This window comes from Cavia porcellus, unplaced genomic scaffold (assembly GCF_034190915.1).
Source record: "Cavia porcellus strain 051 isolate PalLab524CR breed Dunkin Hartley unplaced genomic scaffold, mCavPor4.1 scaffold_30, whole genome shotgun sequence".
In the NCBI taxonomy this organism is placed as follows: Eukaryota; Metazoa; Chordata; class Mammalia; order Rodentia; family Caviidae; genus Cavia; species Cavia porcellus.
In genome coordinates, this window is record NW_026947513.1 from 27,788,707 (window position 1) to 27,806,932 (window position 18,226).

General features: G+C 38.0%; 1 protein-coding gene and 1 long non-coding RNA gene across 11 annotated transcripts in view; one reads left to right on the plus strand and one right to left on the minus strand.

Annotated features, from left to right (window-relative positions):
• Nucleotides 1–1,162: 1,162 nt before the first annotated feature.
• The window catches only part of Fryl (FRY like transcription coactivator), a 245,919-nt gene continuing 228,855 nt past the window's right edge, over nt 1,163–18,226 (minus strand). For 8 of the 10 annotated variants that reach the window (XM_063240342.1, XM_063240343.1, XM_063240344.1 and 5 more), the window contains 8 exons: nt 15,825–16,032; nt 13,460–13,609; nt 12,677–12,775; nt 9,168–9,236; nt 6,038–6,055; nt 5,179–5,289; nt 3,674–3,864; nt 1,163–3,245 (listed from right to left, as the gene is read on the minus strand). In XM_063240342.1, coding sequence (XP_063096412.1) covers nt 2,987–3,245; nt 3,674–3,864; nt 5,179–5,289; nt 6,038–6,055; nt 9,168–9,236; nt 12,677–12,775; nt 13,460–13,609; nt 15,825–16,032 — 1,105 coding nt within the window. In that variant the 3' untranslated portion in view covers nt 1,163–2,986. The remainder of the gene's footprint in view (nt 3,246–3,673; nt 3,865–5,178; nt 5,290–6,037; nt 6,056–9,167; nt 9,237–12,676; nt 12,776–13,459; nt 13,610–15,824; nt 16,033–18,226) is intronic. The other 2 variants (XM_063240340.1, XM_063240337.1) reach the window with 1 other exon arrangement.
• On the plus strand, nt 3,125–17,841 carry LOC106028052 (uncharacterized). The gene is made up of 2 exons (XR_001201663.3): nt 3,125–3,296; nt 10,636–17,841. It is a non-coding gene; the product is annotated as an uncharacterized LOC106028052 (long non-coding RNA).

An 18,226-nucleotide genomic window follows, 5' to 3' on the forward strand; every position in this document is an offset into this window, starting at 1 on the left:
CAAAAGCAACATTTTGGTTTCATTTAAAAAAAATTAAAAGCCTGGAACTCAGTGCAAAGGCCCTGGTTTCAACCCCTACTATCACTGTGTCCCAAAGGGATAATGTTACTTTTTGGATACTGGTGATCAAACTCATAATCTTGCACTTGCCAGGCAGGAACTTGTGCTGCTGAGCTAAACCCCTAGCCCTTTACTTTTGAAAATTAAGGGGAAAATGCTGTAACATACATTGTGTAGGCCAAGCGCAGTGGCTCGTGTCTTCAGCTATTTGGAAGGCTGAGGCAGGAGGGTGGCACACTGGAGCCAGCATGGGGAACCTGGCAGGATCCTGTGTCAGAACAGAAAGTGGTGGGGATGTAGTCTATGTGCCCTGGGTTTCTCTGTACCATTAAAGAAGATAGTCTTGTGGTTCTTATATTTTATTCCATTTAGACTATGCTGGTGTGGGACATGGAGTCATCACCCATAGACCTCATCGAGGGGGCCTGCCTTTGCTGAACCTTTGCCATGAGAACACGTAGTGGTTTCCTCAACTTAAGGTAAGCGGTGGAGAATAACCACATCCTCTATTTACATCACTAAACATAGGAAATACTCAGTGGTGTAGAAGTTTTTTGGCTTTTGTGAAGCAGCATACAAATGGACAGATTTTTTTCCTTTTGGCTATTATAGTCACTATTTTAAAATAATGTGGACAAAAGTAAAAGGGCTCTGTGTAGCAAAATTAGGCTTTAAATGGAAAGAAATAAGGGAATAAATTAAGCACTTTATTTTCTGTCAAATACAAACAAGATTCAGAGGAGGGAAGAGCAAAGGCTAGATGTGAGGAAAGTTAGCTACAAAAACAATCCTAGTTATGCTTGCCTCTTGCTTTTTAAGGTAACTCATTTTTATTACATTATTACTAGATTCATTACAAACAAATACAAAACAAAATTTGACTGTCCAAAACTTTTGCTTTTTTGGTGGGGAGGCACGTGTGGTACAGGGCATCAAAATCAGGACCTTGTGCTTTCCAGGCAGGAGCTATATCCCCAGCCCCAAAACTTTTGGTTTGGGTAATCAATTTTTTTCAAGGAAAACTATACTTGAAAATTATTCAGATGACACTGGAGGAGTTTCTAAAAGGTCATTTATCCTTAAAGAAAAAACCACACAGACCAACAGCTACAATGCCTTTTATTTTTAACAAAAAGGATGTAAGGATAAGAAAAATAGGGGAGAGTAAGATAGGATATAAAGTGTGCTGTGTCTCTGGACACCATCCCTCTCTGCTGGCCCCACACCCAAGTTATTAAATAATTTAAAGGACACCATTTACAGTACCAGAACACCATTAAAATAATTTTTTATAAGGGTCAAAAATACAGTGATTATGAAGGTGCCGTGACCAGTTACGGAGTTTTACAGGAAACATAACTATGGTCAGCAGTCCAATGGTGGTGTGCACAGTGCCTTCAATTAATGCACTTGAGCATAATTACATTTCTGGCAGGTCCACACCCCTAAGAAAAGGCAAAGCTAAGTATTTCATTTCTACATTCCAAACTCTGGAATCGCAGAGCCCAGTTGAAAAGTCACAGTGGATAAGAGATGCATATAAAAAATACAAGGTGTTCCTTTCAAATCAGAGGAGTTGTGGGACTACATTCTTTTACAAAATGCTATTTTTTTAAAAAAAGGACAGAGAATGCAGTCTGTGCTATGCGACAGACCAGACAGTGAATATGTATATTGCGTGTTGTGGTAGGCAGTCTTCAGGCTTCTTTCGTTTCCCCCAGAGCCCCAGGTTCCTGTAGCATGGAACATGTAAGTCCTGAATCAACATACAGAAATGCCGTTTGCATCTCCTCTCAAATTCTGCAGACCTCAGAGCCTGCAGCCCAGATACTGTATTCTACCAACATGACCACATTTTTTCCTTTAGCTTTGTAGACCTATTCCTGTATAGCAGTGCATGGCACAGATGTACAAGAAAATACTGGTTTTAGTCTATACAGTTTCTATAATAATTATGGAGTAAAATAAGTTAACTTTTCTAATGGGAATAGCTGACGGGCAGCATACACCTTTATTTTACATTTTAAAGTCTCTGCAGGCAATCTACTTTGGTTAGTTATCAACAGTTGTAACATAAGCACTGATCAGAGAACTGAGCAGCATTCCAATAACGTTAACAGATATATTATTTCTTTTTGAAATACTGGGAAAGCCCAGCTTTAAAATATTATTAAAATGTTCTAACATTTACACACTATGAAGAGTTAGATCTAATAAAATAAAATTTTTTCAAAAATAATCTTGCAGTGCTCTTTTAGGCATGCTCTGAGACGTTATCATCAGGCACCCACATCTTGAAAATAGGACTGTCACATACCCACACATCCCAACTCACACACACACACAATTCCTTACACAGACCCCAAAACAAAAACACCCCAGACCCTTAGCCCATAAGTTTGAAGAAAAAAGAAAAATCAATGGTTTTTACAAATAAGTCTTTCTGTGTCTATCTGAATGGATGTTCATGGGGATGACTAAACATCCACGTTTGATTAGCTTGCTGACTCCTAGAAATCCAAGCAGCTTTTGCAGGCCTTCGGCTAAAACGACCCAGCCTTGACTTCAGCCTCATTTCACCTGCCCCCCAAGTCTCAGTATTTGAGGCCATTATTGCAAACGTTCTTGGAATTCTTCTTTCTCTAGGAAGCAACGTATTTGTATGCATCACTTTTAGCCCTTTTCTTTTCACGTAGGTTAATTAAAAAATTCCTTCTTCAGTTATAGTAGGAGGTATTGGCAGCTGTTAAAACAATTAGATTTTTTTCCTTGAGATCTGTTTTGGATAGAGTTTGACTCTAGTTACACTATAGTTGCAGATGCTGCCAGAAGAGTCATCAGTGAATCGCAAGGGTTCATCAAAGGTGCTTGGTTAATAGTCTTAATCCTCTTCAGGTCAGTTTCTCCCCACAATGCCTGAGGTTTCTCAGAAGCCAGGGCTCACCATGTTTCCAACAGGTTTGGGCTGTGCCGGAAGCTGGCAGGACTGCACCATGCGGAGAGACTCTCTTATCTCAAGGTTGAGCTCCATCAGTTTGTAATTGGCTTCTGACATGTCCAGGTTGGAGCCAATGACCGCGAAGCTGCCCGTCTGGCCCAGTGTCTGATGATGGAAGTAGATATGTAACAGCGTCTGCACGGGGTCATCTTCACAGCTGCCAAAGATGTCATTGGGCCAGAGAGACCTGGAAATACAAACTCGGAGATGTAAGCATGAAGATGAACTATATTTTAAGGTACTACTTATCACCATAAATTTTCTTGGTGAATAGGTGATGATCTATTTTTTTTTTTTTTTTTTGTCTTTTTCCTTTTTATCGGTACCGGGGATCGAACTCACGACTGCCTGCTTGCCAGGCAGGCGCTTATGCCTCTGAACTAAATCTCCAGCCCCAGTGATGATCTATTTTAATATTTGAGCCAATACATTACTCCAGTACCACCTGACGGTGAAAAAACAGTATCAGTATCACTTCAGTGATAAATGCTGAAAAGTCATGTTGTCCCTTCACAAAGACGGGATATTGACTCATCAAATAGAAAACCAAAACCTACACCCAGTAAACTTCCATTGTGGTTATATAAAGACAACTTTAAATCCCCTCATTTTTACCTGAAAGCTTTGACTTGTGCTACAGCTGATAAAAATTCCTTATTTTTCAAAGTTTCTATAAGAGAATGAATGGCAGTTTCTATGGTGGTTTGTGCAGCTTTAGAAATATCAATTTCTTCATTTTCTGAAGCAGCCTCAGCTTCTTTGAGGATACTTTCCAGTTGGGCAAGTTCCTCTGACATGTTGATTACCTAAAACAAAGACACTTTTAAAGGTCTGTTTGTAGGTTCAGTGACATGCATTTAATTGGCTTTGAGGATAGACCTGATTGTAGGAGTGTTTTCTCATTTTAAAGTTTACTTTCAAGTGTTACATTTAAGACAGTTGATATTTCAAGTTCTCCATTCAGTAAGAATAATTTCAGTCACCAAACAACAGTCTGTAAATATTCCTGATAAAACAATTCGTAATGAATGTTTACATATTAGTTTAAATTTTATAACTTATATTTTGAGTAGTAAAAGTACATCTATTTAAAATATTTTTGACAGGAAATTCTTTGTATTTTAAAAGGCTATTTAGTCACTATTTTATATAAACATACATGTACATATGTTTTCTTTTCACAGATTTACTTTTAAAAATTTAGTTTTCCCAATGATTTTTAGTAAGGGAAAAAAAGACTAACTTACCTATGAACCTGTACATATGAATGACTTTTAACATCCTAAGTGTTTTTTAAAAACACGTTTATTCTCATGTATATTCATATACAAGGGGTGATCAAGGATGCAGTAAATATTTAAATTTTAAAAATTATAGTACAAGACAGATTGCCATTAGTCCCCTTCAAGGTCTGCCCCTCACTTTGAACACCCTTATGCCACCATTCTTTGGCCATTCTCTGAGGCAGTTCTGGTAGTTCTCTCTCAAGTCTTACTGAGGTGTAATCAAAGCAACAGCGCGGCGGCCAAGGGCCAGGCAGTGGAAAGGCAGGGAACGCTCTTCACTAGGCCTGGCAGCTCCTGGCTGTGCCAAAGTCAGCGTGACCACAAAGGACCTGAGGAGATCCAGGTACTCTGACAGCACAGCTGAAGACATGCATGAAAGAGGGTTTCCAGAACCCCTTGCGGACAGAATGATGGGGAGAGAGAGGTCCAAGGGACGGGAGTCTTTTGAGAGGGATTAAAGGCAACACATCTTTTACTATAATAAACCTTGAAAAAGTTAAATACTGTACTTTTCCATCTCAATTACAGATTATACAGTCAAGGTGTTAGGGGTTTCATCATATAGTTTTAATGTCTATGGATATAACTTTTGATTACAAGTGACTATATTTGCTATTAAAACCTTTAAGGTCTTGATCCTCTAAAAACCAGTGGATATTGCTGTCTTATATACTTAATACCTCCTGACATAGTATGTCATTCAAAAAGGAACTTCATTTGAAAAAGGTGACTCAAACTTTAAGTGACTTTTGACTTTGCTATTCTAACAAAGAATATAAACTCTTTAAGTTTTTTGAAACCGGTTATTAATGCCTAGGACAACTGAATATTTACCTCTGCTTCATTTTTTATTGTATTTACTTGGTTGATAAGTTTACAATAGGCCTGGAACAGAAGTAGCAATTGAAAATGCAATTTGTATAACCGTCGGCAGAGCTCCAGTTCCTAGAAATAAATAATATTATATTAAATTTAGGTGGTGTTTTCCATATTTTACTAGACAGCATATTTTCAGTAGAAAATTATGAGTAATTATGTTAAAACTGTCTTGGCATTTATTTTTCTGAGTAAGCAAGTTAATGTGGTGTAAGGCTGATGGAAGGCAGATGCAAGATGCTTGGACAACTGGCCAGAAAACAAATGGGATCTCTGTTGGTTACATAACTCATTTTTAGTACAGAGCAACTTTAACACCGGATAAAGAGAATATATGAAGCGATATATAGGGTGCTTTAAAAAGGACTCTAATTTAAATCTTTAAATTCACGATGGAAAGAGATTATTAAAATGCATAATTTTGCCCACATTGAAAATAGCTTTTCTGCATTTATCAACAAGTGCTTTGTAAAGCAAACAATCTGGGTAAACTCTTGGAAAAGCCTATCTTCTGAAGAAAGTCACTCATTAATCTCACTGAAATGAGACTTGTATATTTTGATTTTTAAAATTAAAAAATTTAGATGTTAGTCAGAGATGTAGAAAAAGGCAAGTGCTAGTTGTACATACATATTAATTATAAAATCTCTTATAGAATCAACGTTTCATGGATTAGTGTTACACAAAACTGAAGCACACACTACTCTGAAAGTAGTTCATGACAAAACATCGCTAGGTCACAGTGGGACAAATGGCAGATGAAAACCAGTCTGTCTGGTAAGGATAAGTAGTCTATAAATCAAGACGGGTCACTTACTGCTAGAATTTCCATTTGCTAAGCAAGGTGATCGGTCACAAAAAAAATAGAAAGAAAAAGACCAAGAATTAGTGTAAGAAATCATTTTAAGTTGGGTCACAGCTGTCCCTGGCAAAAAGAAAAACATTAGACACCCCAAGAAAATGTTATGATACTTCCAATACAACTTTATAGACATTTATTGCAACAATGCAGGGTGTTTTTAATTTTTCAACTTCTTGCCAAATAACTAAAATACATTTTAGACTATTAGTTTATTTCTGTGCAAAAGCTACAGAAGATAAAAACAGAACTAATGTGACCCTGGGAAATTTGGCTAAATTTTTCTGACCTTTCCAAACAACAAAAACTCAAAACTCAATTATAATAAAATTACCATTAGTAAAATAGAAAACAAGCAAATGGATTACCACTGTTACAATCTTAGTGAATACTTACCTATCCATGAGATTATTTCTGGTCTGGCTTATTCTAGGCTTCCTAACCCTTCAGTGTCTCCCAGATGGCCTTAATTGCTGCTGGCCACTAGGCAGATTATTTAAAGCAGATGTGTGTTTTAGACTGCACTCCAGATGTAACTAAGTTTCAGAAATAGGATTCAAACCAAATTTCAATCAAAGGAGATAACATATGTAAAACACAGTGAAAATTCTTAATTCATGGGCTACATTAAAGTAGCTACAGTATTTTGGACCTGGTCTCATTAAGAGTGGCTTCTAGGGGCTGGGATTTAGCTCAGCAGCATAAGCGCCTGCCTTGCAAATGTATGGTCGTGAGTTTGATCCCTGGTACCAATAAAAAAGACAAAGACAAAAAAAGAGGCTTCTAATTAAAATAGCAGTTGTTATAATGGGAGGGTCACTTCTAGAAGTCACTCTCAAGCCTGCTTTTCTAGTTTCCTCTGGTCTGTTTATGTAAATGTATTTCTATCAATTTAGAAAGGTGAACTTTTGCTTACCATAAATTACGTGGATTCAGTATACATTAGCTGAACGTACTCCAATAGTATCAGCAGGAGTTTTTACTTATGAGGCTTTTTATATAGTTTGCTTCATGTGGAAATTAGAGTTTTAAATACCTTTTCTCACTTCTATTAGCATAATAAAATAGACTGGAGTTTACACATAATCGTGTAATCATGGCCTCTACTTCCAGATGTAATAGAAAACAAATCACGAATGCTCATGAACATCCTAATTACAGAAAATAGCACAATATAATTGTGTAGGTCTTAATTACCAAAATTAGTCTAAACTTGTTAAAAGAATGAGTATACATACATTTTAAATTGTTAGGTACATTGAAATTTGCATGTAAATTTTATTAAAATACTTCTTGGTTGCTAATTATGCCAAAAAAATATACTGACAGAGATAAAATTAAGTCAAAAAGGCTCATGAGGGGCTGGAGGTTTAGCTCAGCGGCATAAGCACCTGCCTTGCAAGCAGGCAGTCGTGAGTTCGAACCCTGGTACCGATAAAAACGAAAAAGACAAAAAAAAAGGCTCATGAAAGAAGAAAGATATAAATAAATGTCTTAAATGCATGGTTTTCACTTACAGAACCATCTCAAGCTATATCACTTGACTTATTCTTGGAGAAGATCTCATTCTCAAGTAGAGTGGACATAAAGCATTTGGTTTATCTATTATAGACAGTAAGTAGACATAGCCAGTCAGACAGGGCCAGGCCCTGGAGGGAGGCAGGGGTGAGGTTCTTCCTTAGAGGCCAGACCTCAAGACAAAAGATGGAATAGCTATACCCACAGACTTCCCCTAGGCACACAATAATCAGTCAATCAGTCGCCTGGGTGGGGGGTCAGGAAGTGTCCCTGACCCATCTCCTCTAAGAAAAGTCCTTGTTTGGTCTGTATACTTGTGTGTGACCTGCTTCCCCATTTGATCACCTTTTAATCAATATTACCTAAGCAACTATACTTGTTTTTTTTGGTGCCAGGGAGTGAACTGACAACCTTCCATTTGCCAACCAGACACTTATGCGGCTGAGCTAAACCCAGCCCCAGGAACTGTACTTGTAATCTTACTGGTTCACCATAGTTTTGTCCCACCTCACACCCACGTGTGATACTCATAACCTTAGTAGTTGATCAGAGTTCTGTCCCACCTTAAAACTTGCCTCACCTCGCGGCTCTGCAAGTACCCTTAAGAAGCAGCGTCAGTGAGCAACCACTTTTGGGATCCCTTCTAGCTTAGACTGAACTATCCTTCTCTCAAATTCTTTCAGTTCTTAGCCTCAGCTGTTCCAGAATTCATTCTTCAATTTTAGAGAACATGAACTTGGCATTTTGGACCTCTAATGGGTTAGAAGATAAAGATATTTCTCTTATATTATTTGAAGGTCCTATATCAGCAGTACTTGAAAGGGCTACTACACTACACTTTGGTTTTTCTTAACATGTTAGTATTTTCAAAATTCCTAATTTTCATTTTAACAGTAGAATAACTTTTACAGAGGTAAGAAACCTGGCTGGGGAAGTAGCTCAGCGATACAGTGCTATCCTAGTATGGGTTTAATTACCAGCACTATGAAAAAGGGAATCTATTACAATGTAAATGACGTTGAAAAAGACAAGAATTCTGATGTCATTTGTGGAAACTGCTTAATTGGTGAAAGAAAGCACTTTCCCCCATGAATATCCTCTCTTACTATAATGTATGTTTGTACATTTCGCTAAGAAAACATATTGCTAGTTTCACTGTACTAGAGAGAAATGTTATAATTTATCAGAATGTCACCTTCAGAAAGTTTCATATGGATGTATATCACATTACTCGTAGGTTTCCTTTCCCGACCAATTTATCCTCAAAATACTAATGCAGAAACAATATTTTTCTCCTGAGCGCAACTGAAATTCACCTTGGGCTCCCCAGATAGCCATCAGGCTTATCTGTTGAATGTTATTAAAGCTTCAGTCACTAGCTGGTGGTTCATTTTTATTAAAATGGAATTTTCATTACTAAAGTCAGTATTTCATTAAACCTAACTTTTAAAGTGATTGTTCTGATAACCAAAATGAAAATGTTTACAAATACTATTTCTAGAAATATCAAGGACAGCTTTATACACTGTTTCACCTGATACAGAAGTACAACAAAAATGAGAAGACTTACTTGTGCATCTGTGTTTATCCTGTACATGTCTTCTTTACCACCAAATGTCCTTTTACAATTGTTTAACCACTAAAAAAAATGGAAGTTTGATATACGGATTGCATAATGCACAGTAGAAACTGATACCAGTCTATACAAAACAACAAACTTAAAAGGTTAGTTATGTTCCAGCAACAAACAAAAGTAGGCTACGACCAGTATAACAAGATCCTCACGTGTTTAATAAAAACACAGCCAATCTCCCAGTTGAGGGGCCTGTCGTGCGCTATTTCTGTAAAGAAGATTCATTCTTTTGCAGATTTTATTGGAAATCTTCACAGCTTATACCTGACCTTTGTGTAATATCAGATGGGGAAATGAAAGATTTACTTTTCCTCTGGTCAATTTAATAAAGGCAATTTAAAGAATTAACCAGGTCTGTTTGCTTATCCGAAGTGTAAGTCTCAGAAGACTGGTGTCAGTTTTCATTAGTGAAATAGAACCAAGATCCCTTTAAATCTTTTTTTTTTCTTTTTTCACTCCTTCCTTTTTTTGGATGGTTATGAATGACAAACACGTTATCTTGAGAATACTGGATGCAAAGCCAACTGTTTTTTCTGTATCCAGGAGCTATTCCTAAAGTTAATATTAAGGTACAGCTGTTATAGTCAAGTGAAAAGAGCATGGGCAGAGTAGAAAAGATCACTGAGTCATTAAATTTCTAAACTGAAGTAAAAGCTAAATGTCTTCAAGTTAAGCTCCTAGGTTTTGATAATTTTGAAACTGTCAGTTTGCTGACTTCCTATTTTTTTCTGCCTTAGAATCATTAGGACTTTTAGAGAAAACTACTGATTATACTAAGTAGCTATTCTGAAAACATTTTAGTATTAGGCATTTAAAATTCTCAACTCTACCTTAATGTTGTACACACAAAGAATCAGAATTAGATGTCTGTTCTTTCTAAAACAATCTTTGACCTCATGTCACTGTTATCCAGTCACTCAGACTGCACTGGCCCTTAAGCTATTTGCTTGACAGCATCTCTGAAGAAAAGCATGTTGGGCCTTTCTGGTGAGTTATGCCCTGGGGCAGTCCTTGTCAAAACCTATCAGCAGATTTCTTCATATCAGCAAAAGCCACTTGCCACCTACCATAGTTTGTGCTTTAATCTTCATACACAATGTTAAAATGTTTATATACTTAACACTATGCTAGTGCAGTCCAAGTATACGGAATAAATTGAAAATGAGTAGTTTGAGTTGATCATAGGATGACACTTTTACTAAATTAAGCTTTGCATACCGTCTACCTAGTATACAGCATTTTGGGAGGGCACTACTCAGATTTCTCTTTTTTAATCTTGTCAAAAGCAAATCCTGACAGCTCTATAGCTTTCCAGCGTCTAAAAGACACTGAGGAGTCTGTACGGAGAATACCCTCATGTTCCTGTCTAACCTGCTGTCTTGTATTGATATTTTCTTTACTCCAGGCTCAAATGAAGGTTAAAATTTAATGGAGGAAGAGGTTTCATTTCTGGATATGACAGAGCAGCTTGTATAAAAAGACCCATCCTTCACGGACAACTATAGAAGCTAAATACCATCAGCCAGGACTTGGGGACTTGAAAGCATGGAAGTGAACCCCGTCTCTTACTAAAGCGGTATGTGCCTGTTCCTGTTGCTGGACAGAACAGCTGAACATAGTAGGAGCCTTGAGTTTGCACACTATAAGGACAGTGAGGTATTGAGTGCCAAGATGCTGGGGAAAAGGAGAGCTCAAGGGCTGAGTCTGACAGCCTCTGTGTACTTTCTCTTGGGGAACTTGCTGTTCTGTTGATCATGTGCAAGAGAAGAGGCCAAAAGCAAAGCAGATACTTCATCTCATGGTTGTGAGCTTTAGAAGACTTGAATAATTAAAAAACATTTAATGAAACTAGCACAGGCTGGGCTGGAAGTCTTTCATGAGTGTCTTGAGCTGTGTGCAGCACACTGGGAATGCTACTGTAAGGCTTGTTAAGATGTGGCCTTATGCACCTGAGTCACTAGATATGGCACTACGTGACTTGTGGCTCTTCCTCAAAGTCAAAATGATCATGAAAGGTAAACTTTTGAATTGATTTAGCACATCAAGGCAGTAAAGACACAAAAACAGATTTCTACAACTGTTTCAGAAAGTGACGAGCTGTGCATGGTGGTGCATGTGTCTAATTTCAGCACTCAGGAGGTTGAGGCAGGAGGATCACTGAGTTTGAGACCAGCCTGAACTACACAGCAAGACCCTGTCTCAAAAAAAAAAAATGTGCAGTGGAATACATGTGTTGGAAGAAAGGGGAGAATATTCAGAGGGGGATTACAATGTATCTCTTACGGCAATTTAAAAAATTTAAAACATTTTTTATAAACTTGAGTCATGTATATATAATGACGTATCTTGGGATGCAACCCAACTCTAAAAATTTGTTTTATATATGCCTTATACACAGAGCCTAAAGGTGATTTTACATAGCAGTCTTAGACAATAACTTGCAGGACATACATTTTGTGTACACTGAACCACCAGAGACAAAGGGGTCACTCGGCCACCCATGAGGACAGCCTGTGTTGGTCTGGCATCAGCATCATCCCTTGCGCATTCATACACCTGGGTTGGTTTTTTTTTAAACAGGATCTCACTACACAAGCCAGGCTGACCTTGAACTCCATGATGCTTCTGCCTCAGCCTCCTAGATGCTGGAATCAGGCATGTGTCTTTACCCCTGGCTGGCTTTTTGACTACGACCTGTCACAGGTCTGGTGTGGAATTTTTAATTTGTGACATGTTTCATATTTTGAATTTTAGATGACTGGATTAAAGATGCTCAGCCTATCTGATATACAGTATTTGTCCTTCAGGTTTCCTTGACAGTATGAAATGCCTAGGTTTCACACATAATTTTTCATAGGTCTTAACATGTGACAGACAGCTAATAACAAAAGATTTATCCATCATAAAAAAACCCCACCTAAGTACAATGTGTCTAAAGGGAAGAAGCATTTTTGTTGTTGTTTTGTTTTCTGCACAGGCCAGATGAAAATGTACTGGATTTACTCTCAGGGGACTGGCTGGTGGTATTTTTCCATGACAGACTGGACCTGAAAAGCCTTTTCTTAGCAGGCAGTATCTGCAATCCAGGATGTGTTTCCTTTTCTCTTGCCCATGTGCACCTACCCGTCACAGGGACAAACTGGGCTTTGTCAAAGGCTGAAGATTTTCAGACCGCAATTCTGTAATGCACTCAATGAGAAATATTGCTTCATTTCCCCATTTCCAGTGTTTTGAGCAGCTCCACACATCAGCGCCTCACAAAGCTTTGATCTTTCACTGTGTTCCTGGAGGGCAGGTTTCTTAAAGGCAAAAACTGGTTCCCTGGGCAAAGAGGAGAGCACCCAGGACCTACTGTTCTCCACCCCCAGGCCAGGGCTCTCCTGTCCTGTGTGAGCTCAACTCTTCCAGTGTTGATAAGCAAAGCACTTTCATCACAGGAGACTCACCTGTTCAGCGGCTTCTCTTTTGGCGTTGTATGTATCCAGGTGTTCTTGCAACTCCAAAACACTGAACTTGAGTGTTTCTAGCAAGCCACATGACATTAGCTGTCAAATCAAATACATCAATCCTGGTTACCATTCCCAAGCCAGTCACGACCCGGCCACTTTCGGGTCTTACAGCATCTGTTAGTTGGCTTTCAGACACTCTGTTATTGTACTCTGTCCCATTCTAAGGGCTGGTTTTCCAGTTCAGAGACTGGGAGGTGTCAGCAAGGACAGGGATACTTTCAAAAAGTGGCAAAAGCAAGATTGGCATGTCAGAGCACTAGACACCCCAAAGACACCATTTTTGAAGCTTTTAAAACTTTTTTTTTTTTTTTTTGTACCATGGATCAAACTCATGACCTCACACCATACAGGGCAGGTGTTTATGCTGCTGAGCTAAATCGCAGCCCTAAAACCATTTCTTTAAATATATTGTTATATAATCTATGTGTACCTGGCAAGTCAGGGGAAACCAGGGTGCCCTGGCTATTTCTAGGCATTTACCTATTCTGACTCAAGAATCAGGGGAAAGAACGCATCTCTAGAGCATGGCTCTTCAGCCTCCCAACCAGGACTTTTGAGCGGGTACAGAGGGGTTGGAATCGATCACAGGGCATCGCATGTAATACACTGGAATGGTATTTTGTCAGATAGTTACAATCAAGTTGAAAAGAACCATGACACTTTAGAATTACTTACAAAAAAGTAATTGAATGACGCCATTCCAATTGTATAAAAACGTACCGTTTCAGCATCCACAAAGACTGTTGGGCACTCTGAACACATCATCATCACTTCCAATGAACTTTTAAATTTGGTACCAATGCGCTGCAGACTCTCACCAAGAAAGTTGACTGCCTCGTTAGTTATTTCTCCAAATTTTCTTTGAATTGTCTAGGGGAAAAGGCATTAAGGAAAAGCTTAATATTTCTTAAGAAGGCCCTTTTTCACTAAGTAAAGCAGCATAACTTACAATTAGGGCAAATTAAAAAAAATTACTGTAGTTACGGATCCAGGTGTGATGGTGCCTCCTATAACCGCAGCACTGAGGGAGGAAGACTAGAAATTTAAGCTCAACCTGGGCAATATAGTGAGGCTCAGTGTCAAAAAGTGGAGGGATGTAGCTCAGGGTGGAGGCGCTGGTTCAGTCTCTAGTACCAAAATGTTGAGAATAGTTACTGAGAGGCATTTAACATATTAATGCTTAGCACCCAGTGAGTATTCAGTACATGATACTTTTATTACTACTAGGTTTTTAACCTTAATAACTGTAGGTAAGGTCTCACAATGATAAGCATGAATTTAATGCTCTTTAATAAACTTTGAGAGCTCTATAACGAAAACTATAGTACTCTGAAACAGGAGATAGACATCAGAAAATGGAGTAAGATCGCCTACTCCTAGTTATGTAGAACCAGTATTGTCAAAATAACCATATTTCCAAAATTGATACATAGATTTAATGGAATCCTAATAAAAATACCAGTGGCATTCCTCATAGAGCTAGAGAGAACAACTGTAAAAGCCATATGGAACTAGAAGAGAGCCCAATAGCAAAACACCACAATACCAGGCTTAAATTGTACTACAAAGCTGTTGTGATAAAAAGGATATGGCTTTAGCACAAACAGACATCGGTCAGTGGAATAAAACAGGATTCAGAAACAATCCCAGGCATATGCAGGAGGGAAAGATGGCCTTTTTAGTAAGTGGTGCTGGGAAAATTGACCACACACATGCAGAAGATTGTAGATGTATGTTTCTCCCTATGTACTACACTACAATTAAAATGGATCAAAGACCTAAATATTACAACAATCTACTGGAAGATAAATAGGTTAAACTTCTTGACATAGGAAGGACTTTCCGAACAGAATCCCAATTGCATAAAAAATATCAAGAACCAACAAATAGGATTATATCAAATTAAAAAGCTTCTGCACATCAAAGGAAACAACAGAGTGAAGAGATGACCTACAGAATGAGAAGCCATTTGCCAGCTATTTCTTAACAGAGATAACTAATATTTAGACTGTAAAGAACTCACAAAATTTTCCCCTAAGTAAAAGATCCCATCAAAAACTGGGCAATTGAAATGAACTGAGACTTCTTACATGTAGCTAATAAACAGGGGGAAAAGCTCAACATCTCTGACCATTAGAGAAACAGAAAATGACACCAAGATTATTTTACTATCATCAATAATAAATGCTGGTGAGGCTATGGGGAAAAAGGATCCCTTCTGCACTGTTGATGAGAATGTAAACTTGGACAATCACTATTGAAACCACAATAGAGATTCCTCAAAAACTAAAGCTTCTATTTGACCCAACTATTTCCTTTCTGGGTGTATTCCAAAAGAGTTCAAGATAGCTGTTACTGTAATACATGTGTACCTACCTTTATGGCAGCACAACTCATGATGGCTAAATTGTGGAAGTGACAGTGAAGAAAATGTATTTATACCCCATGGGAGCACTCCTCTGCCATAAAGTAAACGTGAATCATTTGGCAGGAAATAGATGCACCTTGAGACCATAATGTAAAGTAAAACCACAAGCCTAACTATTGCATGGATTCTCTTAAATGAGGATCCCAAAGCATAAATAAAGGACAAGTTAAAAAATAGAAAAAAATGCAAGCAGGCAGTCGTGAGTTCGATCCCTGGTACTGATAAAAACGAAAAAGTCAAAAAAAAAAAAAAAAAAAAAAAAAAAAGAAAAAAAAGAAAAAAATGGGAAGAACTGAGATGGAGCAGAGCGGAAAGGAATGAAAACAGAATTAAGATGTGTCATGTACACATACTGACTTCCCGAAACACAGGTAATTATGTACTACAGTCATTATTAAAATTTAAAAGAAACTCCATGATACCTGCCCAGCATACTGCAGGTTACTGATCAGATGCCGGGTTGAAGTCTTATTATGTTGCTTTAGGGGACTTAGCTCTACAGGAATTGTACTGCAGTACTACCAGGTCACCCCATAAATTTAATACCACTAATTTAGAAAACGAAAGTGTTAAAACCTATAGTAATATTAAAATTTGAGGTACAGATTTTATCAGATAATTACAACATGAGCTAAGAAAACCTTAAACCCCACTGACCTGAAACAGTCTAGAAAACACATGAAAAGTAAACACTGCGCAGGACCCATCCGTGTCGGATAGCATCTGACTGACATGGCAACGCCAGGCTTCCTCTTCATCATCATACGCCACTGGCTGAAAGGCTGCTATGATGGCAGAGAGGAAGGGCGATGGTAGAGGGGATGTCTGCACTTCCGGAAAACCATCTTGCTCTTCTTCATCTTGACTGTTAACACACAGAGCACGGTTAACACACAGAGCTATCTTAAAGGAACAGATGCGAGTGCTTTCACACTGACTTTTTATTGACATACACATTCTTTAGAAAATACCACAACAACCTAAACTGTCTAAGAAGGTATGAGTAAGTGTTCTTAATACTTAGCATCTTTGGAACACAGCTCTTAATTTCATGCAAGTACTTTAATCTAAGTCCTATACTGTCCCCTGGCTAAGAACTAATGTCAGTGTTACGAATCATACAGATTAGAATGCTTTCATTTTAAATGGTCGGTTTGGGGCACTTTTATTTGAACAGCTCCCATTAATATTAATAGTGAAAAGCTTTCATCACTTACTACTTTTGTTTTAAAGATCAGGTTAGGTGCTTTATATAGATCATTTTATTTAATCTTCACAATAATTCTGAGAACATTAGGTTCCGTTGTTATCCTGATTTTGCAAAAAAGTTCAGAGAAGTTAATAATGTGCCTGGATTATTGGGCAGGAAGTAGCCGAGCCAGAATTTAGCACCCACAAGTACAGGTTTAAAGCTAGTGCTGTTAGCCAGCACGTACTGACACCTTAGCTACTTCGGGAGCACACCACAGTGTGTCTTGTAGTGTGCCAGACAGTAAAACTGACTCAAACGTAAGACTTGGTCATTTTTTCTGAGAAACTGATAATCTTACCAGATAACATCTATGAAAGGAACAAGGAAAAAACACTAAGATGTGTTTGGGTTGGGTAGTCTATGGCTTGAGTTTGTAAAGAGAGTAAGTGTGAGGCATTCCGTGTATCACTCAGAGTCTGAAAATCGCATGGGTCACATTACAAGATAGTGCCATATGCCTTTGTAGGAATTATAGAGCAAATCATGTGACATCGAGGGACCTGAGTAAAGATGGGAGAAAAATATCAAAATAAAGTAGACCTCTGGAGGCAAACAATACTTCAAAAAGGGTAGTTTTAATATTGTTACTGAGGTGACTGATTTTAACAAACTGTCCCCCCACCTTCTCGTTTATGAGGGCTGCTTGATTCTATCCCACCTGTAGTGTTTGCTGAAAAAAAATGTTTGGCTTCAGCCTTTTGGACGGACAAAGAATATTTACCTTAATATTACGTCTGTTGTCCCTGCATGTGCGCACGACTGAGTGATTATATGGGCCACTGCTATATCCAACTCAGCAGCATGAAAAAGATGTCTCTAACATGTATTGTCAACAACTGAGCATGCCTCATTTATAGGAAAGCATGCTAGATACACTGAGGGTGAGACTCCCCCATACGTTTTATGTGTTAAAACTCATTACATCAACTACAAAGGCATAATATTTATTGTAAAACTCTGAAATACTTCATTATTAAATGTTAAATTTGTATAACAATAAGGAGCTTCAGAATGCTGAATGGGAACACAGAACGTACTGATCGAATGCAGTAAGTTAGATACGTTTAGTGCATTATTTTGAGCCATACATATTTCTAAAATTTAAATAGAAGTTAAGCTGTCATAATTCTGATCATTACAGAGCTATTTGGAATGCAAGTTTCCTAACAGCCACCAAAATTTCCTGTAAGAACTGTATGTAATAGTTGACTGGTCAGCTAAGCCAAAAGTGGAGATAAAGTCTTACTTGGGAAGTTCTCATACTTTCTGAAAATATATTTTCAATATATGGAGCATAAACATTTAAAAGGAACAACCTAGGTTCAGATAGTATTAAGAAACTGTCATTTCTGTTTATTGTGGAAATCAAACCTTTAAAACCTGACACAGATAAAGGAACAATAAAAAGAGTTTTGAATATGTCTTAGATGTTTTTGTTTTTCTGAGCAGGGTCTTGCTATGCAGTTCAGGCTGGCCTTGAACTCACAGCAAATCCTCCTGCCTCGGCCTCCCAAGTGCTGGGGGAGGGGTACAGACATGCACCACACCTGCCTTCTTGGATTTATTTTGATATCACAGAAGTTCATTCCATTATTAATTTTAAAATTAGCCATTTGGCATCGTGCCAAAATAGGTATTTGGTGTGCTTCTAACCACAGAATGCTGCTTCCTATGGTTTGGGGATGGCCTACTTGTGCTTCTTTATGTGAACATCCAGGAGAAAAATATCCCATCATTGCAAGACCTTTTTAAAAATGAAGTCAGAGAGTAGGATTGCTAACAAAAACAAAAGTAAAGAAAAGTAAGT